The following is a 26,609-nucleotide window of genomic DNA, read 5'->3' on the forward strand; positions in this document are numbered from 1 at the left end:
ATTGCGATAAAATCTATCGATTAGTACATTTTTTTTCTTGCGTAAGATTGAACTACAGTGTAAATTTGTGGGGATTGACTCAATAGAGCCTTTTCACTATGTCATTACGTGTATCGAGATTGTGTTCTTTCTAGTTATAACGCAGTAGAACATTGACACTCTTGATGTAGTTTCAGCCCCTCAAAGGAGGGAAATTAATCGTTCTGTGGGAGGATGGAAATTTTTTACCGAGCTATTGCACTGCAGTGGAGGGATGAAACCAGTGATAGAAAACACGGGGAAATCCGAAAGTCGTTAAGCAGTCTTATTGAACATCATCCGCAGGTTCTGAACTGATTACTTTTCTCTCCAGTCGAATTCAGTGGAGGAACATGTGAAATAAAAACTGTGGACAACTTTAGTTGTATAACGCTGCTTAAGAGGCTCATTGTGGCTCATTTGTACATTTTCAACTAAACAAAAGGGTTCACTTTTAAACTCATCATGGACTCCGACTTTTTGTCTTCTATAGTGACAAATAGGGGATTTGAATGTCCAATTACTTTGATGTATTATTATATAAACAAAAATAAGCAAAAGAAACGTTCACCAAAAAGTTGAAAACATAAACAAATGTTCACGCTAATCCTGGATTAAGTTAATCGTCTTTCGAACAACCAGGCCCTGGACACCATTTGTAACTCTGCAAATGTATCCAACAGACGTAACGACCACTGAAATGGCTTTATTGAGTCAATATTCTCAAACTTACACCTAATTAATATATAGACTTAGCCAAGCCTAAGAACGGAGGTCTCTGGTTATTTATTCTTAATGCTTGTAAGGTGAGTAAAAATAAAAGATTCGCGTTTTGATGTTTCCGGGGAACCGGAGTCTGGGAACGAGTGTACAGCGGTAACCCGTCTGAGAATTCAAAATGGCGGAGGAAACAACATTTATAGGAAAAACCTTAAATAACAATGACCACAACCAGGGTTTCTGAGCCCGCGAGACTGAGCACCCCCAGCAAACCATTGCTTTAACGAAAACGGCTGGTCAGCAACCATGCTTCTGGTCATTGCTGTCTAAGGTCTTCCCGTTTACTACAAACATTGATTCTGTCTCGTCATCTTACACACTACGAAGTCACGTGAGAAAGCACTAGCCGCCCGAGTGGTCAGTGCATTTGCCACCTGAGTCGGACGAAAAAAAATTTGCAAGGTGCAAAAACTTTACCGACTGGAATCAACCAGAAAACATTGTCCAAGACAGTACCTACGATCGAGGAACATTATGTCACAGACTCCAATTCATTTGTCTCGCATGGATGGATGAAGCAAGCGAGAACCGTGGAGCTGACGGCCAGACAGGGCCCGTTGAAAAAGGCTCAACCGAAATTGTTGCTGTAATCAGCAACATGAGCTCACTGTTGGCAAAATCGCTAGCGACACTACATTCAACCATGACAAAGTCCTTTGACGACATCAAGGCCTCTCTTGATCAGTTAACAGTCGAAGAAATTCACGGTGGATCTCTGAACATTGAATCGGATGACGATGCGCCGGAGACAAAGCGCGCCAAAAACGATTCTGGTAAACAACAGGACTCAAGCCAGCAATCTGGCTCCTGTATAAACAAAGATAGCTGTAGAATTGACCAACAATCTGGGGCTACTGAGAAGAGAGGTCAGGATTTGTTACTTAAGGGCCCTGATGCCTTGAACGATTCACAACAACCCTCGGAGGAGATCGAGGCACTGGCAGGAATTGCCGACACTTTAAAACTCGATGAGAAGAAAGTGCCTGCTGTAAATGAGTAGGTCGCGAAAATCGTTCAAGGATTAATCAGAGAAAAGCTCTCAGAAGACGTCTTGACTGACACTCAAAACCGCTACAGTGATTGCTTCGACACCACCAAAATCAATCACCTTATCTGGGACAAACTTAAGCCAGAGACACGATCAGCCGAGATTTAACTACAGCGAATTCAAGGGAATCTCATCAAAGGTGTTATTCCTTCGGTTTCTATCATCCAGGAGCTCGTGCAAGCTCGGGATACGGTTCCAAACGATGCTCTGGACATCTCCCAATTGGTCAAAATGACTACTGATGCCATTGCACTCATTGGCGCTGCCAACTTTGAGCTTAACATGCGGCGCCGTGAACAGATTAAACCAGAGCTGAGTGAGGACTACAAAAATTTGTGTTCAAGCTCAGTGCCATGTAATGATTCCTTGTTTGGCAACGACTCCGCCCTTTCAAAACAGCTCAAAGACCTCTCTGAGGCAACTAAAGTGAGTACGTAAATTCGCCGTGAGCAAAGCACATGTTAAGAAGAGCTACAGAAATATAAAACGCAAAGGGTATGGTTACAAACACAGTCAAGAGAAACACACCCCTTCTCCCAGGCCTTTAAACTGGGAAAGGCCCAGCCTCCACTATCAAAAGAACAAGAAAGAAGGGAGGAGGCAGAAATAGGGCCAGCATGCCCCTCAAGTGAGATAGGCAATGCCAATTACCTCAAGGTCTTTCAAGCAGGTAAACTGAAAAACTTCATCCCTGCATGGAAAGGAATTACATCAGACCAAGAGGTGCTTGACTGGGTCAGTAGAGCGCACACACATTGAGTTTTTGCTCAATAAACACCCTATACAAGTGGGTGGTCCCTGAGTCATTAGATTTAACCATGTGGTGTCTGAGATTATAGACTCTGAAGTCACCAGGCACCTTTGCAAAGGTGTAATAGCCAATTTCAGAAACGTGAGGAAGCTGGGGATGAATTGCGACACGCAGCGCATACTGGGATCGTTTGGGTAGACAAATATCGCCATGTTGGATTTTTCAACATGAGGCCCGTGAATTGTTGCGTGCCTCTTTGCACCAAAAACTTTAGAAATTCACCTAATCTGTCTTTTTACCGCATCCCGAAGGACAGCAAATTGCAGAAGAAATATGTAGTGTTGATGAGAAATAAGAATCTAAAGTTAAAGTCGGGTAACACTCGAATTTGTTCCGCGCATTTCGAAGGGGGTGAGAAGCTGAGCCGCAATCACCTACCAAGTATCTTTCCTTGGACCAAGGGACACAGCAAACGGAGAACTTTATCCAGGATAAGCCAGGAAGATTTAGTTAAGAGGGCAAAGATTGAAGGAAGACCTGAATTGGAAGAAATTCTCTCGACCAGAGATGATACTGATAATATTGTTCCCCATCCAGAATATTCTGTCAATCATTGTATCAATGCTTGTAGTTCGATTGAAGAGAATGTGGACCTCCTATCACACCAAGAATCTGATCATGAACAACTCAAGGCAGAAAGCAAAGAATTGAGATATGATACTACTGATAACATTGTTCCCCATCCAGAGTATTCTGTCAATCATTCTATCAATGCTTGTAGTTCGAATGAAGAGAATGTGGACCTCCTATCGCACCAAGAATCTGATCATGAACAACTCAAAGCAGAAAACAAAGAATTGAGATATAATTTAGAGGAACTGAAGTTGAAACTTAAGCAGATGGAGGACGAGCTTGAGTCTGTTAAAATTGAAAATAAGTCTCTACGACAGGACAATTACAAATTAAATCACCCTGTATTTGATATAACTAAGTACAAGGAAGATAGCAATATTGCATTTTATACGGGATCCCCAAATTGGGATGCTTTTAGGTTGTGCTATAACATGATAAAGGATTCAGCTTCTGGAATTATTTATGGTCAGTATAAAAAGAAAGACAGGGAGGAGAGTATCATTGGAAGACCAAAATCTCTTTCCATATTTGAAGAGTTCACCCTAGTGATGATGAGACTCCGTCTTGGACTGTTTGAGAAAGATCTTGGTCACAGATTCGGAATTTCAGAGTCCACGGTGTCTACTATTTTCCATGCCTGGATGCATTTTCTACGCAAAGAGTTTGAAGGGTTTGTGTCTTTCCCAAGAAGAAGCGTGTTGGAGGAGAAAATGCCCAAAATTTTTAAAGAGCTCTATCCCAAAACAGTTGTTATCATTCATGCTGTGGAGTTTCATACGCAGTCCCCTTCAGCCCTTGACCTCAATTCGGCCTGTTACTCATCATACAAAGGAACAACGACCATGAAAGGACTGGTAGGAATTAGTCCTTTGGGAGTGGTGTCATTCATGAGTGAGTTGTATACTGGTAGCATTTCCGACAAAGAGCTCACAATGGCCAGTGGACTGTACAAATTGCTTTCCCCTGGAGATGACGTAATGGCCGATAAAGGGTTTGATATACAAGATGACCTGGCCAAATATGGAGTTACTTTAAACATTCCAGCATTTTTGAAAGGGAGCAGCCAGTTTACAATACAGGAGACACAACACAATAAGAAGATCGCCAGCCTCAGAATTCATGTGGAAAGGGGAATTGAACGAATCAAGAATTGGCACATTTTTGACAGGTGCCTACCTATCCTTTTAGCACCTGTTGCGAGTGAGATATTTTTTGTGGTTGGAGTCCTCACCAACTTTCAGCCTCCTTTGATAGATCAGAAGATTATACATAGAAAAACTGTTCATTATGTGCAACAAATACACTTATGACATGTACAACACAAAAGTGGCTATGACCAACATATTTGAACAGGCAAGCTAACCACCACAAGAAAGCATCGGTGATGGTTAACTTACCCCATTAACTATGTTGGTTATAGATAATTCTGTGTTTTATATTAACCCACCAACACAGCTCAACAGTTTCTTTAGAATAACCAAAAAATAGAAATAGACAAAATAACAATAATTGCTAGGCTGCCCTGCAAGTGGCAAACAAACAAGAAAGTGTAATCAGGAAAGTTCAGTTGAACATTGTTTTTATCTGTTGGTACTAAAGGCACACCAATGTTTACCTTGCAAAATACAATGAAAGCAACTCTTTATCCATGTTCCAATGAAATAAATAATCTGCAAGTAAATTTATTATGGCAACCTTAATCTCTGTAGCCCATACTTAATTCTTGGGTATGCCAGTTCTGTTGTGACATATTTTGCAAAAAAAGAATCCAGCTGATTCAACACTGGTGACCAAAATTCAGCATTAAATGTGACTTTGACTGCCAATATGTCATTACCAAGTTTGAAAGTTTTGTCTGGCTGTTCAACAGCACCCTTGATGAGAAAAACTGTCCATTCTTTATTACTAGTAAACATTTGTTGTTGAACTTGATAGTAATATTTGTGTTGTTTATTAATAGCTGTTCCTAATGGGCTTTCCTCGTTCAAAACAACTACGCGCTTTCTCTTAGCACAATCAAGCAATGTTTCATCACAGTCTAAAAAAATCAGTTTCACCTCCACTAAACCTTCACTGGGAATTTCAGAGGGGTCAATAACAATTCCATCAGGGCTAGCAGCAAGAAATCCATGGGGTGCACTTACAATCAAACCAGAAGGAACAACTTTTATAACTTTTCCCTTTTTTTTCTGTAGAATTATTTACTCAATGATAATGAGTTTTTCTCTTATCAAACCCTCTTTCATTTTAGAGGTTTGAAATTGCAGTTTGTATTGGATAAATTCCTGTACTGCTTTACTGGGAGATGTGATTTCCTTTAAAGTAGCAACAGGATGACACTTGGAAGCAGTAATTCGGTACTTCCGGTGCAAATTCCACTCATCAGTTTCAGATTGTCCCTTTGTTTTCCTTTCAAGTTCTGTAATCTCATTCTGACTTAAAAAGAGCCTCTGTTTTATTTGGTTTGCTTTTGTGCGAATGTCATCCAGGCTTGGGGGATATACCTTGATGGGAGAAATCTGAAAACTGAAAAGTGACATGTCAGACTGAACTTGACTTCGATCTATGGTGATGTAGTCATGGTCCTGCAATAAAGCAGTTACTGTTTCTTTTTCAGTTTTCTGTGGCAACAGGAGACTTAAACCTATTTTTTTGCCAGTTTTCAATTCGGTTTCCTTTACCATATGAAGATAGTTACAAAGCCCTGTGTTGCTTAAGAACTTGTGCTCAGCTGATGCTGCTTGTGAGTGCGTGGGCTCACTGGGAGGGGGTTCCTTTTCAATTTTAGCCTTCCCATGCACATGTTTCGTAAACTTGCAGTGAGAAATTGGTACATTTTCAATCTTGCGCTTGCGTGGAATATTCCATTGGCATGGTTTTGATGTACAAGATACTGTGTCTGCTTCTCTTGCCTGGAATTTAAAATATTGCTCCAGGGCAAACAAAGTTGCTGCCACATGATTACAACGTCCATCAATACCTGCTGGACATCCGTCGTAGGCTTTGACTACTTGGCCAAGTGCATCCATAACTATGAAACAGCTGTATGCCTTGCTCTTTTTCATGGAGGGAAGTACCTGACTTTTAACATAAAAGTGGTCATTCAGTTTTTGACATTTGATGGACAACACATGCCCCGACTTAAAGATGTTGAAGACTTTCACAAGGGGCTTCGCCGTTGAAAGTTGTTTCTTGGCATCACACGTTTCAATCATATATCTGCAAATGACTCCGTAATTAATTTCTGGAAGGATGCTTAAATTTTCTGAAAACCCGTCGGATGGAAAACTCGAAGGAAGTGTCGCTGGCATGATTTCCCCGAGAACACCAAGTTTTGCCTTCTTTTTTGCTACATTTAAGCCTCCATCTGGATCTTGAAGCTTGCTCAGGTGAAGGCCACCACTAATGTAATCTTTAACCCTGAGACAAAAATTAAGTAACCAAGGAGAAATGATTAAAGCTAGGGATGTGGCAAATGGTAATTATCGAAGGAGGTTTTACCGGGGAAGTGCTCAATATGTATATGCCAAACCTAAAATTCTACAGGATTCGTGTCTTCACTCCTGACCTCTGAACCAAATCTTCTTTCTTCCCCGTAGTCTTCGCTCCTCGACACAAAAGCCATCTTTGAAGTAGTTTAAGACTACATTCCTCCGGTGAATCCCTGGGAAGTGTTGCACCTGGAATATCTTCCTCAGAAATTGGGATGTTATCTAGAGAGATAGGCTCGTTTTCTTTCCCTGAAAAACTTTTAGATTCACAAAAGCTAATTAAATTCATATTCGCCGCCCTATTACACTGATGTTTGTGTCTACCCAAACGATCCCAGTATGCGCTGCGTGTCGCAATTCATCCCCAGCTTCCTCACGTTTCTGAAATTGGCTATTGTGGAATCCAAACACTCGCAAGATGAATTTATTTTACCAACTTTTCTCAGATAAAAAAAGAATGGTGTTGAGTACCGCATGATTTTAAACCTTGTGTACAGTCATTTTAAAATGGACTCTTTAAAATCAGTCACAGATTTAATGACTCAGGGATGTTTCATGGCAGCAGTGGATATCAAATATGCCTACTACACAGTACCAGTTGCTAACGAGCATCAACATGTACAGTTCGTAAAGTTCTCATGAAGGGACAACTTATATCACTGAGGTTACCTGCTTACCTACTGGGCTTTCCTCTGCCCCCAGAATATTCACTAACATTCTTAAACCATTATTTAAGGTGCTTAGACAAAAAGGTTTCTTATTATCATCATACAAGATGATACCTTTGAAGAGTGTGTTGAGAATGTAACACAAACTGTATCACTGCTTGAAAACTTGGAGTTTTACATCCAGAGGGAAAAATCTATACTGATCCCTTCTCAAATATTTACCTACCTGGGGTTTGTATTGAATTCCACCACCATGACTGTGCAGCTCACCCCTGTGCAGCTCACCCCTGAGAGAATGACAAAACTAAAGCTTGCTTGTGACAAGTTATTCAAGGAAGACTAGTGCACAATTCAGTTCCTGGCAGAAGTAATAGGCCTGATTGTTTCTAGTTTTCAGAGGGTAGAATATTGCCTGTTGCACTATAGAAGTCTAGAACATGACAAAACTAAGGCTCTGGAGGCAATCAGGGGAAACTTCTCTGCCCATTGTACTATATCAGAACAACCTAAGCTAGACCTGCAATGGTGGTTGTACAATGTCTCCTCCTTTCATCAGTGGCAACCCTGATATCATCCTCCAAACAGACGCCTCTTCCCAGGGATGGGGAGGTGTAAGAGATGAATAACGGACAGGAGGGAGGAGGGATAACACAGGAAGCATCACACCACATTAACCATCTGGAGCTTCTTGCCATTTTATTGGCCATTAAATCCTTGTGAAACTCTGTGTCGTAGATACATATTCAGTTAACTTAAGAAAGACACGCCCCATTCGGGGCAATGAGAGCAGCATGTTTCTTACATATCAGAAACCTCATAAGAAGGCAAGCAGAGACACAATCCGACGTTGGATGCAACAACACATGCAACTTTCTGGGGTTGATGTTGCAGTGTATCAACCCCATAGTGTTAGATCGGCAGCTTCCTCCAAAGCTAAGGCTAACAAAGCATCTCTCTTAAAGATTATGAAAACATTTGCAAGGTTTTATGACAAGGAAATTGACAACACACAAGCATTCTCCTCCACTGTTCTTACAAGTTAAGCCATTATTGCTGTTATATACACAATAAATATTGTTGTTAGACTCATTCGTGTGCAATCAGTAGCTTTGAAATCTCACGTGACTTCGTAGTGCGTATGATGACGAAGCAGAATCTAAAATTAAACGAGACTAACCTGTAAGTTGAAGTTTGATTGGGTTTCTGCCGAGTCATCAGTAGCACAAGAAGTCACTCCTCTACCCGAAATGGGTAGCAATCCTCCTACCTGTTGACGCTCTCCAGGTCACGAAAGAGGCAACTTCAAAGTGCTCTTGTCACACTTTATCAAGGAACTGGATAAAACGGCAATCATTTTCGAATTCCTGGGGAACAGTGTTGGTAATTTAGAGTGTTAAAGGGATCGGAATTATCTGGAAAGTTCGCGAACGTCAATGCCACGCAATATGTTGTTTCAAGAATTGCCTAGAACTGTGACTCATCAGTTTCAAAATAGTTTATGACTCGTATGTTTAGAAATAAGAGTTTACCACGCGGGATGACGTAGTCAGTCCGCGCTCACATTTCGGTCTTTGGTATTTCGGTCTTGGCCAAAGCTTAAGGGACGTCCCAAAAATTTTGCGATTTTATTGGCCGCAAGTAGGAATCACGTGTAAGTTAGGTTGCGTCGCAGAAGGCAAAGCTAAAGTCAAATCTTCAGGAGAAGGTAAGCGTCTCCAATTTCGACTGCCAAATGGTTTTGTTGTTCTGCTTATACGGGATTCCTGTAAGGCGGACCGCGTAGTAGCTTATTCTTGTTTGTAGTCTCGATTACGAGTACATAACACCATTAAAAGGAGGGGGTCACCGTGCTCGTTCAGGAGAAAATCCACCATTTTATCACATGATGTGCGCGAGCTAATGCGCGCGCCAATGACGCAAGAAGTTATGCGCAGTCTGGTTGCGCAATGCAAAACCAAGGAATCACCTTAAATTCAGAAATCTAGCCAAAGTTCTCACTCACATCAAAGTGTTGCACTCTTTCGAAGATGTTACGGTCACAGTTCATTACCTAGAGTACTTTTTTATCGATCATCGCTATGTTAGTGTTATGTTTATCGTCTGTTATATTGTACACTACATAATCAGGATAATGGGTATGACAATAAACTACATCCGGCAACGAGGCCCCGGTATCGGGATACCGGGGTTTTGGGGAGAATGTCACTACCTCTTAATCGTCGCTGTGCGGGGTCACCCTTGGGCAAGGGGTAGCACCCACTAGCCCCCCTCTTCTGGGTAACCGAAGCGGATGGTGGATTGGCATTCTACTACATGTATCTGTACTTGCCAAAGCCTGGCCAACGGTGTACTACGGCGAAAGAGGGTGCAAATCCCAACGGCTAGTCAGCGGATGAGCCAGCACCGCAGCGCCGACGCGGTCGACAAGGGGTGTTGTAAAACCTAATCCAGGTCTACTTCAGCCATCGGATGCAGTTGGCTGCTCATGTACAGACTGTCTTGGTCCTTCCTTGCCTCTGTACTTTTGCTTCCAATGGAGAGGGTGCTAGCAGTACTGGGCAAGCTGCTTGCTCCTACAATTGCCCAAGCTAGGTGGGAAGTTGACAAGACCTGTGGCGATGGAGCGAAGGCATACCGGCAGGTTTGATGAACTGGAAGCCGCAGCGTGATCTCTACACACAGGCGGTCGGGGTATGATGGTCGTGCTCCTGCTGAAGAACGACAGCATTGCAAGGCAGCAGCTCCGATGACCAGGCAGCTCTTTTCAGAGATGCACTGCCTGCCCCAATTCGGGGAGGGTCCTAGAAAAGGTGGACTAAAAATTGCTCGTTCATAAACTCCTGGCTGGCAAGCCGCGGCCAGCGGGATTCCACAACAGCGGTGGAAAAACAAAGAAATCAACGACTAATCTTATCCTGGCATCATGGAATGTCAGAACCCTGTTAGACAATGAAGAGCGACCTGAAAGAAGAACAGCTCTTATCTCTCGAGAACTAGAACGTTACAAGATTGATATTGCAGCACTGCAAGAAACTCGCTTCTCTGACCAGGGACAACTCAAGGAAAAAACTCACACCTACTATTGGTCTGGCAAACCATCTGGCGAGCGAAGAGAAGCAGGGGTTGCTTTTGCAATATCAAATCATCTTGTTAAAGAACTTGAGTCACTGCCAACAGGAAAGAATGACCGTCTGATATCATTACGAATTCACATTGGTCAACAAAGATATCAACACTGATCTCAGCCTATGCACCAACAATGACAAACGACAATGAGACTAAAGAGCTATTCTATCGATCACTGGACAGCTTGCTCTCCGAGACTCCTGCAGCTGACAAGCTCATTCTATTAGGTGATTTCAATGCAAGAGTGGGAAAAGATCATGAAGCATGGCCACAAACATTTGGGAAGTTCGGAAGAGGGAAAATGATCTCAAATGGTGAAATGCTCCTAACAAAGTGTTCTGAATATCAACTGGCTATCACAAACACGTTCTTCAACTTCTCAGACAAGTGGTACTACTCATGGAAACATCCAAGATCTAAGCACCCTACTCTCCTGGACAACATCATTACTAGGAGATCTGATTTGAGGGACTTCCGCAGCACCTGAGCTATGAGGGGAGCCGAGTGCTGTACTGATCACTTCATGATCCGTGCCAAATGTAACATCAAACCAAAACCGCCTCCTCTGAAGAAAAAAGGTCAAAACCCCCCAAGAAACTGAACGTAGAGAAACTGAAGAACCAAACTGAGAAAGACAAACTTGTAACCGCGATTAGTGAAAATCTCCCAACATTACCAACTGGTACTATTGAAGAACAGTGGAAAGCTATGAAAAATGTGGTCTATAGTGCTGCATCAGACGTCCTCGGCAAACCTACTAGGAAGCATGCAGACTGGTTTGATGAATTCAATGAAGAAATCATGGAGCTCATCAATGAAAAGAATTTGCTGTTTCAGAAGACACTAGATAGTAGATGTACTGGAGCAACAAAGAACAAATACAAAGGCGTGAAATCTGAACTACAAAAGAAACTGCGAAACATGAAAAACAACTGGTGGACTTAGAAGGCAGCTGAAATCCAGAGTCTGGCAGACCGAAACGACTCCAAAGCGTTCTTTGCATCTGTGAAGAAAGTATATGGTCCGCAGGGTGCCTGCTTGGACCCCGTGAAGAGCATTGACGACAGCGTGCTTCATACGGAGAAAGGCAAGATTATGGAGAGGTGGAGAGAACACTTCAACCTTCTGCTAAACCCAGAGTCCAGTGCCGCAGATGACACTCATAACAAAAGTTGAACCCTCGAGTGGTGCTCCTGAATGGTACCCCACTGGCAAAAGTAGACAAGTTCACCTACCTGGGCAGTACCATCTCCAACAACGGAACTATAGATGAAGAAATATCAAGAAGAATCCAATCGGCAGCGTCGGCCTTCGGAAAACTGAGAAGCCGTCTGTGAGACCAGAGAGGAATCCATCTGAAAACCAAGATGAAAGCTTACAGAGCAATTGTAATTCCAACACTTCTGTACAGCTCAGAAACTTGGACTCTCTACAGACGCCACATAAAGAGACTCGATACGGTACAACAGAGACATCTCCGCCAACTAATAGACATTTCGTGGAAAGACCATGTATCTAATTACTATTAATGGAAAGGGCAGGAATGCCCAATGTTGAAGAAATGATCACCACGTGTCAACTAAGATGGACGAGACATGTTACATGCATGGAGAACAGTAGACTATCAAAGGCCGTCTTCTATGGAGAACTATATAGCTAAAAGAAGGCTCAAGAAAAGTTGGGGCACCGCGACTACGCTACAAAGACGCATTCAAGAGGCATCTGAAGAACATTAATGAGTTAGAAAATTGGAGGGTAAAGGCCGAAGATCGCGTGACCTGGCGGAAGGTGGTGGCTGGCTCTGCCAATGCCATCAGAAGAAGAAATGTACAGTTGTAGACGGGCAAGAGAATGCGCAGGCTGGAGAAAACACCTACACATGCTGAAGCGGCCTACAACTGTGATATTTGCGGCAGGACTTTTGAGGCAGCGATCGGACTGACCTCGCACCTGCGACACAGACATTAACTCCTCTCCGTGTCATCGTCGATATCAACGGACTGCTAATGATGATGATGAATCAGGATAATTATAAACTAGCAATAATAAAGGATTAGTGAGGTGCGTTCGAGTCCTCCTTTGTCATCGTCGATCGAGGCTTTTGAAGGTAGTTGTATATATAATTTTTCAGTAATTAAGATATCGCACTATGCGTAGTTATGCAATACCAGCCTTATGGGATTTCCGTGGATTCGTGTCGGCGAAGGTATCACCGGCCGGTCCCCCATCCGACAGGGCTTAACTTCAGTGAACCAACAGAAATGGAATTCCTTACTCTACGTAGACAATGACAGTAAATGTTGTATCTGTACCTATACAACAAAACATTTTTCATTTACAGTGACTGAAATGAATTTTGTGAGCTTTCTAAAATGTTCCTTAATTAGGAAATAGACCAGTTGCGATATATTGAACATGATCTCGAGGCTCAGGGGAATAAACTCATACAAATCCCTATTTTTATTTCCCAGAACCTCGAGGTCATGTTCATTGTTTTACCTTGAATTTTAACGTATCAAAGTTAGAAGTACAGTGCCTTGCCTGTGGTCAGATAAGCGTAGAAAAGTATTGAGTTACTTGTAGTGAGATTGTACTAAGCGTAGTCGCTAGCTCGAGTTATGTCCCCCGTTGTTTACAATGAAATAAATTGCGTTTGGTGGAAATAGCGAGATTATCTTTCTGCCGTTAATTAGTTACCGTAACGAGAGAAACATTTTCTAGAAGGTACCTTCCCTTTAAACTGTATTTTACACGTAGACAACAAGCACTTTAATCAGAGTCAAAATCTGGAAGAGGATTGGCAGTCTTAATCACCCTTTACGTGCAGTATTGACGACTGATTGCGAAAGGCCATAGCTCACGATATCGGGCTGAAAGCATACAAAGGCGCATCCGGCTGCCGCTATACAGTCCATGATTGATGCCGGAGCACATCATCACAGCTAGATGTTAATGACATCAGGCAGTGTGGCCCAGTGGTTAGGGCGCTTGCCTTGAGATCCTGAGATCCCGGGTTCAAGACCCGCTCTGACGACTCGTTGAATTTGATCCTGGTAGTCCCTGGTTCAACTTCCCCTTGTAAATAGCCAACTGGTTTGCCTCCGGCCAGTTGGGATTCTTAGCAGTTGTTGTTGTTCTGTTCCGTCGTTTCGTTGTGTTTTATTAAGCCCCTATGGGGAGCGGTCAATTAAGTATGTATTGTATTGTATTGTATTGTATTGTAATTAGCTGTGAGTCGATTTTGATGAGGGAGGAAAACCGGAGTACCCAGAGAAAAACCCTCCAGTCAGGTTATGATCGACTGAAACCCAGTCCACAGGCAGGCCGAGACGGTTGAACCCCGGCTCGCAGTGGTGGGAGGCCCGATAGATAGCTACTAAGCCACCCTGACTTCCACAACTGTTAACCAATCAGGATCAAGTAATCATGCAATATTGATTACCAAAAGTGCCCTCGTGCTAAAGAAAAAAATGCCCTCCATCTCAGCCAATCAGTATTGTTCAGCCAATCAGTATTAGTATCAGGAATTTTGCCCGAATGTGATAACATGTACAAACACCCATACAGATCTCCCGATCGTACTTTATCTACTATATAGATGTTTAGGGATGGGTAGAGCATCCAACCGTTGTTATGCGGGAGGTGGTAGGTTCCATTCCTGCCTTGGCCCGTGCTTTGATGTTTCACTGAGTTGTCGTTTTTGCCAGCCGCCAACCAACTGTAGTTTACCGAAAATATTTTTCTTAATTTTCAAGAAAGCGATTTTAAAAGATCGGTAAATACATGATGATGGTATCATGTACGAATCAGGAAGAGTGCGAATTGAAGAAAACTCCCCTTAATTAAGCACTGGAGAGGGGACGGGATTGTTTAGCCTTTGGACAAAGGGTTAACCACACCTTGGTCCGCACAAAAACTATGTTCCCCTTTAAAAGTTTCATGTTGGATTTGAGAAAAGAATTGAGGCCGAACGATTTGATGAGAAATATGCCGAGCATAGACCCTTTGCATAAATGGCGCCCAAATTTGAATAACAATACTTCATACATCCTTAGCTTCACATTCATGAGAAAAATCCTTTGTCTTGAAACATAAACACATAAACACATAAACTAAGGATGTGTCAAGTATTGTTATACAAATTTGGGCGCCATTTATGCAAAGGGTCTATTGGTCCGCTAAAACATGCCCATGACAACCCACCCGTGGAGACGCGGACGAGACCCTTGAGCACATTCGTGTATATTGTAACTATTCCGAGAGTTTCTGGACAGAAGTAATTAAATGGCTTGGTGATCAAGATGTTAAGATTGAAAGGCTCTCACTTAAAGATATCTTGTTTCGGGTCTTCTTTCGCGAAGATGAATTATATGAAAACCATATCTTGTTGCTTGCGTGACAATATCTGGAGTCTTGTAGATGCAAGAGAAAGTTACCCCGTATTGGGATATTTATCGTAAAACTTAACATAGCATATCAACTTGAGACAATGATTGTCAAGTCAAACGTTGATCGACTCTCTTACTCGAAGTGCGGCAAATATGTAAATATTCTATCAGTCTGATATTCTTGTAATGTTGTATCTTGCGTATTGTTCTTAGTCTAAAGAGATGCTCTTGAGGCTTAGGAAAGCGGTGTGTGTGTCATAAGTGCAGAATGCATTAAAAGTGACTTATGTGGATTAATGTAAGGTTCTCTGTGCAGTAGATGTAATTAATATGAAACATATAAACAGCATTAAAATACAAAAAAAAAAAAAAAAAACACCCGAGGCCCTGTTGCGGACACCCAAATGCATCTTTTCGGAACCTTAAGGGCTTTTAAGATCTGCAACGAGGTCGTCAACGAGAACGCCACAGAACAACATCATTAGTTAAAACAGGAAAAATAATCGTGCTGCATGTGTGACACGCATTTTAGCACATGTTCTTACAGCGCTCTGCGGAACAACGTACTTGCGATATTGCAAAGTTGTAGTTTGAGGTGACGTTTTTGTCGACGTCGCCTTGGTAGATATCTTAAGTCCCTTTTTTTCTCCATTATGCCATCAAGACCACATTACAACTATCCACAATGATAAATGCACCAGTCTGTACCTGCGCCACTCTTACGTTTTGTGTCAATTATGCCAATTTCAGCGACGCCGCCTCAGTGGCGAACTATTTTTGTCACATCAAACCTCGTCTCTATGGACTCTCAGCTCTGACATAGTTGATAAAGGGGCAATTGTGGCAATACCCCAACATACACGCGCTGGACAACAAAAAGAAAAAAAAAGGAAGACTCGTGGAATTAAAACTTCGTTTAATGTTATTTGTAGGAACAGTATGCAGTTCTTTAAATTAGCTTAGCGAGGGACATATTGGCGACTACCTCTTTGTTTTATATTCTGCATGAGAAATTGAGCGGCGAAAAGGAAGTGTTTGTGAGTGAGGAACAAGGTTCCTTCTGGACTTCGTCATACCTTCCGTGCGTTTTTGGGAAATGCTTTAACTAAAATCATCCATAAAACCTAAATGTCACAATTGCAAGATTAAACGCTTTAATAGTTGTCTGCCCGAACAGAAGATCGTTATTTACAGAAGACTAGAATATCTTCTTTTGTTCAGTTTGTCGAGAGCGAGAAAAAACAAAATATATCCGTAAAAAATGCTGATAGAAATCTCACGGCCATATTCCCAACCTATTTTCCAATCCATTAGCAACTGTTATCGTCAATTCTTAATTGCTCTGAACTGAACTTCATGTATCGTTTAATTAGTTACAAAACGGGTAGAAATTGGAGGAAATGATCATACTTTTTTGCAGTTTTATACGTCTCAGACTTCAGTCGTGGAACGAACACAGGCCGTTCTTACAAAGCAAAACGCGGTGCTACAGGACACAGTCACGCAAAAAAAATTAACGATAATCCTAACTTCAGAGCAACTTAGAAATTATCGATGGCTTGGAGAAAATATCATGTTGCATATTTTAGAGAAGAGTAAGATCTCATTCAAACTCAAATATCTCCCGCCTATTTTCCTCCCACCCGGGTGTTTTTTTTTTTTTTCGTTTGCGCTCGACGACAGGAGGAGATGGAATAGCCAGACCAGGAAAATTAGGTTCGGTAACCCTTTTCCTCGAAGACTGGACTAATTTAAGTTCTTTAAAAATCTGCACTTGAATTTTGCCTCTTCATTTGCAATTGAATGGTGTGTATGTATGTGTGTTAACAACTGTTCGAGACGATCCAACATGGCTAAAGTTCTTTTGTAAGCAAAATGGCTGTATGTGTCCGCTCCTGTGTTTCACAAGTAGATAATTGTCATTTCAAATCAACTGCTAGAGCTATCACTGTTAATCCGAGTCAACGATCGTTTTCCTGATATCGGAGACTTTCTCTTACGCTGGTGACGATGCCGATGGTAGTGATCGTGGTGACGATTCCACTTCCGGTTCCGCTCATGATCAGAAGAACTGCTCTTATCGCTGTCCAAGCTTTTGTGCGACTGCGGCTGCGGCTGCGGCTGCGCCTTCGACGGGGCACCTCTCTCAGGCGGAGTTCCCTCAGGGGAATCACTCCTTTCCCTTTCCTTATTGTCAATGTTGTCCCTGCATGGATTTCGGTGATCATCATCAACATTATTTGAGAGCTGGCGGTTGAGGTTACCCTTTTCGGTGGACCGAACGTCAGTAACTACCTTTTCCTTTGGAGTCAATGATGTTAAGGTCCCGCTATGGTTTTCAAAGTCGCAAATTCCTGAACTTTTGTTTCTCGCCTCTTTACTTTCTTCATTAAGACTCTCTTGCTTTGTTGGTTTGAGTACAACATGGCGTCCTTCGTCGCGCTCTTCACTGTCGCTACTGCTTGCTAAATGTCCCCCATTTCCCCATCTTCTTCTTCGAAAACCGTTTGAAGATGCAAACTTCGATCGTTCACATTTTGATTCAGTTACCCTTGGTGCTTCGGCATCGTCACTGTCTGTATACAAAACAACTCGATCTTCGTTGTTCTCTCTTTGCCTCAAGGGCTTTTTTGTTGAAACGACAGATTTCTCCTCTCTCTCGCCCCTTGTGCCTCTAAGCTTGTCGCAGCATTCATTTCCTGCCTGTAAGCTTTCCCTTCTTTGATCACTAGATGACGGTTTCTGGTCTGAATCCACCTTTTTTCCGTCACTAAAAGGAGGTGACTTGGGATTTTTCGTATACGTCATTGACTCCTGATCTTCGCCAGATATCGAGCGTTTCAGCGACGATCTCGACTCTCTTTGCGGAGAACGTGAAGGATTTTTCGGAGATTTTGAACGCCACCTCCGGGAAGAGCTTTGTCGAGGCGATTTGGAGCGATATCTAGGGGACTTACCACGTCTTCTTGGTGACTTTGAGTGTCTTCGTACCGAGTTTGAATTTCTTCTCGGAGATCTCGAGTTTCTTCTCGGAGAGTTCAAATTTCTTCTCGGAGACTTCACGTTTCTTCTCGGGGACTTCGGGTGTCTCCGTGAGGATAATGGGAGCTCGGTTGGAGAGGACGAGCTTTTGGCGCGTGGAGATCTGCTCCGTCTTCGAGGTGACCTGGAACGTGGAAGCAAACTGCGCGGGGAAGTACCGCGGTCAACAGCGTGTCGGGCTTCATTTGAAGAAAACGAAGGTGGAGGAGTACGGTACCGCTAAAGGAGGAGACGAAACAGATTGTATCAACAAGAGAAAAGTAAACAACTCTTCCAAAACGATGTTCTACTACTTTACACATGTAATCATTTTCTATTGGAAACCCACTGTTACCTAGAGAAAACCATTTCAAGCCTCTTTGAAAGAAAAATCACATTTTCATAACGAGTGAACAACATTATTACACACAAATTCGAAGCCAAGGCTGAGTTTGAGAACGTTTACTTCATACCATATTTCCTCGGCCTCGTAGAATTCTTCCAGATTTGGAAACCTGACAAATACAATTAAAAAATGAAAAGTTACCACCGATTATTGCTAGGAATAATAAATATTGCAGTAGCTGGCTAAGTTCCCACCAGAAGGAATTAATTTGAGAATTTTTTTTTCCCTTGACAGTACCTGTATTCTTCCACGAGTGCTCCTTAGCTCTAATATTTTGCTAACCAATCGAAAGGTTTCTTCCTTTTAGATTGTCTCAGATCACTCTCAGATAATTCTACCAAGCCGACAAAACGGTATTCGTCCTCAAAAGCCGGGGGCAAAATAATTCTAGAACTCCAAATAGTACTCAGTGTTGAAAATACCGTTGTTGTAGTCAGGCATGATAAAAAGAATTAGTTAAACACAAGTTTTTTAATTCTTTTTACTCAGTGTCGAGTCCACTTATTTCACTGTATGAAAATCACAGTTCTTCGGCAGAAGATAATTTCTTGTCACGGGACTCCTCAGCTACTGGCAAAATGGACAACTCGGTTTCTGAAGATTTTCGGTATAAACCTTTGATTTCTTTTTGGGAAAAGAAATCAAAGCAAAACTCTCCGTTTCTCTCTTCTCTAAAGCAAGAATATATATGCAATTTCAGAAAAGACTCATGATACAGGAAATACGTGAGATAAAAAAAAATAGAAATGTAAGACTAGGGCAAGACGGGCTAAATACGAGTTCAAAACAGCTTTAAGTCTAAATTAGTACATTAGTTCACACGTACATCATTCCTGACAATCAAGTGGCAAGATATGAAATATATTTATGACACAAAGAGCTGGCCACCTTTTTTAAGTTTCAGTTTATTTCCATCCTCTCCATCCTTGATTGCCAGCAAACAAAGAATAGCTTCAGTGCACTTCGTTGGTTATTGGCAACAAGACTACAGCATTATTTTTTGGTCTTCATAGATGCAAAGACGTCTTTTAGTGTTTTGAATTTTGACTGAAATAGCGTGACACTGCCCCTTTAAACGACACAACGAAAACATGGCCGAGACACATATTAGCACTACTGAAACTCTTTCCAAAACCAACGATAAGTACTTGCAAACCTATAACGAGACACACACCTGTACCTAAGAGTATCATGAGGCTTGGTACACGTGCAGTAAAATTGAGGTAACTGATAACGGTGGATCAAAATGAAGCACACATTTTAAGAGCTCTGAAAATGTTTTGAATGAGGAATAAAATAATTTCTGAATTCAGCTTTTGTAAGATTTGAAGACTTATCCAGTCGTCTGAGAGTAATATCTCTGGATAATTATTTTAATCACACTCGAGCAAATCTACAGTGTACTTATGCTAAAAAATCACTTTAGCAGTAATTAACAATTCATGGGCCTAACAGCCAACAGAAACGCAGGCCTCAGGTCACATGATGACCCATCACAGAAGTTATCTACCGAACTGATAGATCAACCTCGTTCCCAGGGTCTCTCGTCTCTGCCTCCTGTCGTTGAGGAGAGAGAATACACCGTTTTCATAAATGGCGGCTAAGCAATTATTCTTTTGTCTTTATGCTAATCATTCTCCTTCTTTGTGTCACGATCTTGGTCGCGCCCTGAAATTAATTTTCTTTGACGATGAATATCGTGGTCAAAAAAAAAATTGGATGTGGTTCAGCGTTGTCTTTTCTCTCATCGACAATATTCGTCATCACAGTGGTCACAACATTTTGACCACTGTGATGACGAATACCGTTGTTGATAAAAGTACAGTAGACAACGCTGAACCTCATTCGATATGTGAAATTGATGAGGTTGGGAATAACCAAGGAGAAGGGATAATGTAGTGGCCTGTTCCCAACTGAATAGCTTTATAACTCAATATAGGATTAATAATATCCTCAACACTATGAGATTTTGGAATAGAAGAAAATACGATTCTTGTAGACCGCTTTTGAATAAGCATCCTAGGTTTAAAATCAGTTGGATATGCAAATTAAACTGAATTACAGCAGAAGAAGAATGTCGGTGTTCAGTTAGATGCCAATTTTGGATTGTACACCAAGGGTCTCGGACAGCTCTCGTCAAAGTTCAGTGAATGTTTTTCAGCTCTCGTCAAAGTTCAGTGAATGTTTTTGTTCCAATTTATGTCGGAATGAAAAATACAATGTAATTTCTAGGTAGTGGAACCTGTTCAATATTTACACCGTCAATTATGATGCTAAAGGAATGATTCAGCCTAGCTGAGTGAAATAGCATTAGTCGTTTGGGTGCTCAGAGCTAGTCTGCATGTTGGCGCTGATCCAGTTCTTACTTGATATTAAATGTACATTGAAATCAAATCAATTTAACTCAGGTCAAATGAGACGTGGGGGTTTAGACGATAACAAAATCGGAGTGCACAGAGAAAAATCTCTCGGAGCAGAGTAGAGAACCAACAAACTCGACCCACATTTGACTCCAAGTCTGGGAATCGAACGCCGACCACATTGGTGGCAGCCGAGTGCTCTCACCACTGCGCCAGCCCTGCTCCCAGTAATGGTCTTATAACGACTTTCCAACTTACATCATAATTATCAAATGAAAGTCAAATATATCGCTGTTTTACTCGGTTAATTATTCCAGTTTTCAAGAGGTCTCAACAGTTAACATGGACTGTTGTTTACAAAATTGAAACGTGACAAGAGTTAATATATGAAAGCCACACATTTGAACTTCAGAGAGACTCGAGTTAAGACGGTAAATCATATCAGTTATAGACGTTACATGAGCAGTAACGAAAGGAAAGTTTGAAGAGTTCAGATTTGAACGGGACTCGAACTCACGACCACAGCGATACCTTTGCAACGCTCTACCAATTTAGCTCTCAAGCTTCATTGTAGCTGGGAGCTAGACAAAACCCATTGACTGGAAATAAGAAAACGATCAGTCGTTTCGTTGGCTACAGTGGCTAATTATTTTTCAGTGGATCTCAGACAATCAGAAACAGAGAAACAATTATTATGAATGATGAGATTCAATTTAAATGTACATACTCGATCCTTTCTTGGTGAAAAGTCATCAGGTTTGGCTTTGTATCCTGGAGGTGACTTGCTCTTTCTTGAAACAAAAAAATAATGTTGCGTGAATCTACGATGATTTTGTTAATCCTGTTGTAAACGTAAGATTTGACCATTAAAGGTTATTTGTAGAGCTAGATATCCAACGAAATCCATCTGTGAATTAGTGCATGTCGAGAAAATTAAATGGGTCTGCACAATATGACAGAGAAACCCCTCTCACCAGGGTAAGAATTGAACATTTGACCTTCACATTAGATCCCTTCGAATTAGGGCGCTTGCCTTGAGATCCGGAGATCCCGGGTTCAAGACCCGCTCTGACCACTCGTTACCAACATAGCTGCTGTGACGTCAGGTGAAAACCATCTATTGTTTTTTGTAAAATAATTACGATAGTACGCGAACTCTCATTGGTCAATAGCTGTGTTTAGATGAGTATGGAACACGGCTGTGACGTCACACGAATTTTGATTGGTTATGTATTGTCAGACGCGCGTTTTGATTGGTTGGTAGGAAATACGAGCGTGTGTCAAGAAAATCTGTTTCAATCAAGAAGTAAAAAAAACCAAAATTTTCCTTCATTTGTGGAATTAAGTTTTAGAAATATTTTATAAAAGCAATAGAGTACTTTTTATCGTGTTTCCATAGCCTCATCTAAACACTCGGGAGAGTTGGGAAGATTTTCTACAGTTATGCAAACCCTCGACTGCGTCTCAGGTTTGCATAACTGCCTCGAATTCTCCCAACTCCCCTTCGTGTTTAGATGAGGCTATGGAAACACGGAAAACATCCTGTATTGCTTAAGTATTGTATTGTACTGTGTTGTATTGTATTGTATCCCTGTTGCTCTGCTGACTGGGCTACAGCTGTACAAGGCCAAGCAAGGGCTATGGGTATTTTAGATCTCATTATTTTTATGGCAGCAACTGAACGTATAAGGTGACCGCGTAGTACTGAATAACGACAGAATTAAGTATTAAAGGGTAATTTGAAGGGCCAGAAATTCCTTGGAATCCATTCACAAGTTGACCGTAACCATGGGAATAGCCCCAGACGAAAAAACTCTCTGGAGGCTGGAAATTAAATGTACAACCTTTGGCAGTTAAAGTAGAGTTTATATCCAAGCTTATGTTCATGATTCTTTCATGTTGATGTAGTTAATCGTTGATGTTTCATCACAACCTAAAATGTGATACCCAAGGTTGTTTTGAGCTATGGACAAAAGATCTCGAATGCGTGTGCCACACTCATCATAACCGAAATCATATGTCGGGTAAATGCCAAGAACGTGCCCAAAGTCAGTTTGTGCAATGAAGACTGCATGGCACCTGCGAATAGCTCACCAAATTACACTAATCAAGGGTCAACTAACCTATCCTTTGCATCTTGAAGCCTCTTTTCCCTTACAGGTGAAGGGGTGCGACTTCTTCTGAACAAGAAAGAGTTGTTAGGAACATCAGGGACCTCGTCTGCGGTCACTGTACTAAACGCTGTAGAACTCTTCCCTGGTTTGTCATCTTCAGGGCTAAAAGCAGAAACACCATGCAGTACGTTATTTAAACAATTTTAAGAAGCACTTTTTGTCCCCTTTAACACTCCCTCCGCAAAGTGGCACTTACAGATTTTACTTGTCAATGGGAAACCTCTTGGGAGTTCTCAAGGAGCTCCTATGCTTATCATATAAATTATTATTTAACCTAATAAAATGCTCAACACCCGGCTATACTTGTCCAATTTGAGCATCCTGTTGTGTACTTTAATTTACATTTTTCTTATTTCATGGTCCACTATTGCTAGCTAATCAAAATTGACTGGTCAGGCTCATTTCACAAAATCAAAAGTTTAAAATTTTCAGTGGGTGATTGCAGTTAATAACGTCTTAAAAAATAAGAATTTTGATGGAAAAAAACCCAAAACTCCCATGCTTTATTTGCTTTTTTTTACACCCATATCAGCAGGTACCTTAGAATAATAATAATAACTTTATTGGATGACAGAATTACTGATAATTTAGTAGTTTACATTGCGGTCCTTTAATAATAGTATTGACAAAAATGAAATATTCACAAAGTATTCCTAAACTAAACTAAAATTGTTAAAAGGTTCTATGAATAGTCAAATGATCGAACTTGGAACTACTACGTATTTTTTTACTAATATACTTTTTAAAATTCCTTAGGGTTGTCATGCTTCCAGTGCTATAATCTAATGCGTTCCATAGTCGGTTGGCACTTGCATAAAAAGTGCGTAGACCAGAATTGGTACGAAAAAGGGGTATGACTAAATTGTTATCATTAACATAGGAAATATAATCTTTATTTAAAGTACTTATGGCAAGAGCCATTAACAACCTTGTGCATTAAAAAAACCTTTCTCATTCGTATGATGTCATCAATAGGTAACCAGCCAAGCTTACTAAAACGTTCAACAGAATAATCAGAAAACCTAGCATCTAACATTAGCCTGGCACAATGCTTTTGGACTCTTAATAATCGAAGTAAATTTTCATTTTTGGTGTTTCCCACACTGTGCAAAAATATCCAAATAAAGGCCGAATGAATGCCTTTATAACAGATTTCTTAGCCGATGATTAAGATATGTCTTAGCTCTTTTAAGGACGGTGCCAACTAATTCAAAGGTATTTTTGCGCGGTTTACTGAATATGCGGAAAAAGCAGATCTTGACAAGTGTTATTGAAATCCAAAAGAAAATTGGGGGTAACCACGCATTTTTCGAAGATAATTGATCAACAATATTTGTAAAAAGCTTTACAATTCAAAGCAATGTATGCCGTTCTTTTCCAAATTCAAGCGTAATTATCTCTGAAAAATGCGTGGTTACCCCAATTTTCTTTTTGGATACCAAGAACACTTGTTAAGTTCTTTCTAGTTTTGAACCGTGCAAAAATATCCCTGTATTAATAAGCACTGCCGATAGGAAATCCGAGTATCTCGAGATGCGCAGAACGTATGTACAATAACAATAGTAGGCACCGTCCTTAAGCAAACAAATTCTAGAATTTAATTTATCAATAAGGAAATCAGCAAGATTATCCCTGTTCAAGTGTTTGTCTATCTTAACGCCTAACAGCTTTTCATTGGAGTGCCAAAAAGAGAGAGATCAAGAGATGAATTAACCTTTGGGTGCTTACGCTCAAAAAGGTCATGTCATGGTAGTTAGGGGTGTTCAGGATATCTGGAGTTAATCAAGCGTTTTAGTCTTGTCCTGTTTTGTACCTACGCACACGAGTCGCTTTGGCTTTGTTGTATTCCTTTTGCGTTGTCCAACAGTTTAAAGTGGTTACTGCGAATTTCCATTCCATTTTATGACCATTTTGCGTGGCATGAAATTACCAAAAATAAGTGTGACATCAGACCCCCTTCGAAAGGGAGCATTTTTCTGTTGACCGGTTTTGAGGTGGTTCTAGTACAGAATGTTTAGTCAGGCAAGATCACGGTCTGATCCTATGAAGTTACTAATGTTGTGATGTACATTTCCAGACTTCAGCGTGTTAATGACACCATTAAAAATACTTCGTCATCAACTTCACTGCAGTCAAATGTTGGTCTTTCTTTTGAACTAAATTAACGGAGGCATTGATGTGCCAATCGAGTTGGCTATATTTATAAAATGGAGCAAGGATAGCTCAATGGTGAGAGCATTCGCCTCCTACCAATGTGGCCCGGGTTCGATTCCCACACTTGGAGTCATATGTGGGTTGAGTTTGTTGGTTCTCTACTCTGCTCCGAGAGGTATTCCCCTGGGTACTCAGTTTTCTGCTCTCCTTAAAGACCAATCTACCGGTATAATTTGATGATCTCATACCTACGTATATAAGGATCTCGTTCCAAGTTGATGATGTTAACAACAGGACATAGTAGTAGTCATTTGACTCGCAACAAAGAGGTAGTCGTGACAGGAAATGCAACACCATTCAAATTGAAGAATTCTTAACAACGAGTATCGTATTCGTTATAACAGGCGAGGTAAATCGAACAATTTCCAAGAACTGCATGTTTATTGATGAAAGAAACATCCGTGCGTGGGTTCGAATTCCGAACGTGCGTCTTCGTCATGTACTGTAGTTCGTAGTCGTGCACTATTTTAGTGCCGTCAAGCTATTCCTTAGAAGAATTACTCGCCAACCATAGCAAACAATAAGCTAGCTAATGGGGCAGACGCGTATATCGGTACCTGCACATCCGCGTATATTTATGCGCGGATACGCGTATGGTTATACGCACATACGCGTATAAATATACGCGTTTTGTGCGCGTTTTTCGGTTAACGTATTTCTGAGTAGTACTGTACTACGATTGTAAATAGATTAAATGCTCAATTAGATGTTAGCTAGAAATGAGAGGCGTTGTAACAGTATTTCATTGGAGGGATTAAGAAAATGATGCGGAGGAAGAAACTGGGAGATGAGATGCACAAATGCAGTTCTAACTGTTTTTGGTATCACCCAACTAGTGGACTAATAAAAATCCTGCATTTTGATTGGATACGCTACTAGAGGACTATTAGTAATAGTCCTCGCCAATAGTCCTCGAGTAGCAAAAAGGATGACGCTTTCTTTCATTTTGTTCCCAAACAAATATTTCTTCAACTTGCATTTGCTAACTTGATTATTTCCTTTTCTGTCCAACTAGTTGAGTGATACTAAAATAATTAGACACTTCGACCTCAATGGCCACGGGTCAATAGCCCATTCGGGTTCACCTCATGGGTTATTGACCCTCAGCCCGCACGGGCTACGGGTCTAATTGATAATTATGCACAGGTAAAGTGCGAGTATTATGAGAATATTTTAAGGAATGTCTAACTTAACTGTAGATTTAAATCAATACGGGAGTCAAAACTTTAAACCCACTTCTGCCAAATGACTTGCCTGTTATTGATGTCTGTCTTCTTTTTCTTCTTTGCTTTCTTTTTCTCCTTCTTCTTCTTCATCTTCTTCACAATCTCTCTCTGTTTTTGTCTTTTCATCTTCTTTTTCTTCCTAGATCGTTTCTTTTTCACGGATTCATCAGAAGACGAAGAAGAAGAACTCTCTGATTCTGTATCCGTGCTTGAGCTGGAATCAGAACTTGAACTGGCATCAGAGTCCTGCTTCCTTTTGGCTTTTTTCTTTTCAGCTTTCTTTTCTGCGGCTAGAATGATACAAA

At 41.1% G+C, this 26,609-nt stretch overlaps 2 protein-coding genes across 2 annotated transcripts in view; one reads left to right on the forward strand and one right to left on the reverse strand.

Moving 5' to 3' along the window:
• The first annotated feature begins 2,838 nt into the window (after positions 1-2,838).
• LOC138060530 (uncharacterized) lies at positions 2,839-4,540 on the forward strand. The gene has a single exon (XM_068906339.1). The coding sequence runs from the start codon at positions 2,942-2,944 to the stop codon at positions 4,538-4,540; it is 1,599 nt and encodes a 532-aa protein (XP_068762440.1). The 5' UTR covers positions 2,839-2,941.
• An 11,262-nt stretch (positions 4,541-15,802) lies between these two features.
• LOC138028233 (peptidyl-prolyl cis-trans isomerase G-like) overlaps positions 15,803-26,609 on the reverse strand; it is a 20,848-nt gene continuing 10,041 nt past the window's right edge. Inside the window, exons 5-9 of the mRNA XM_068875730.1 lie at positions 26,333-26,594; positions 22,814-22,966; positions 21,418-21,481; positions 18,398-18,439; positions 15,803-18,164 (exon numbers count right to left, since the gene is read on the reverse strand). Coding sequence (XP_068731831.1) covers positions 16,833-18,164; positions 18,398-18,439; positions 21,418-21,481; positions 22,814-22,966; positions 26,333-26,594 — 1,853 coding nt within the window. The 3' untranslated portion in view covers positions 15,803-16,832. The remainder of the gene's footprint in view (positions 18,165-18,397; positions 18,440-21,417; positions 21,482-22,813; positions 22,967-26,332; positions 26,595-26,609) is intronic.

Source organism: Montipora capricornis, chromosome 1 (genome assembly GCF_036669925.1).
Source record: "Montipora capricornis isolate CH-2021 chromosome 1, ASM3666992v2, whole genome shotgun sequence".
Lineage (NCBI taxonomy): Eukaryota > Metazoa > Cnidaria > Anthozoa > Scleractinia > Acroporidae > Montipora > Montipora capricornis.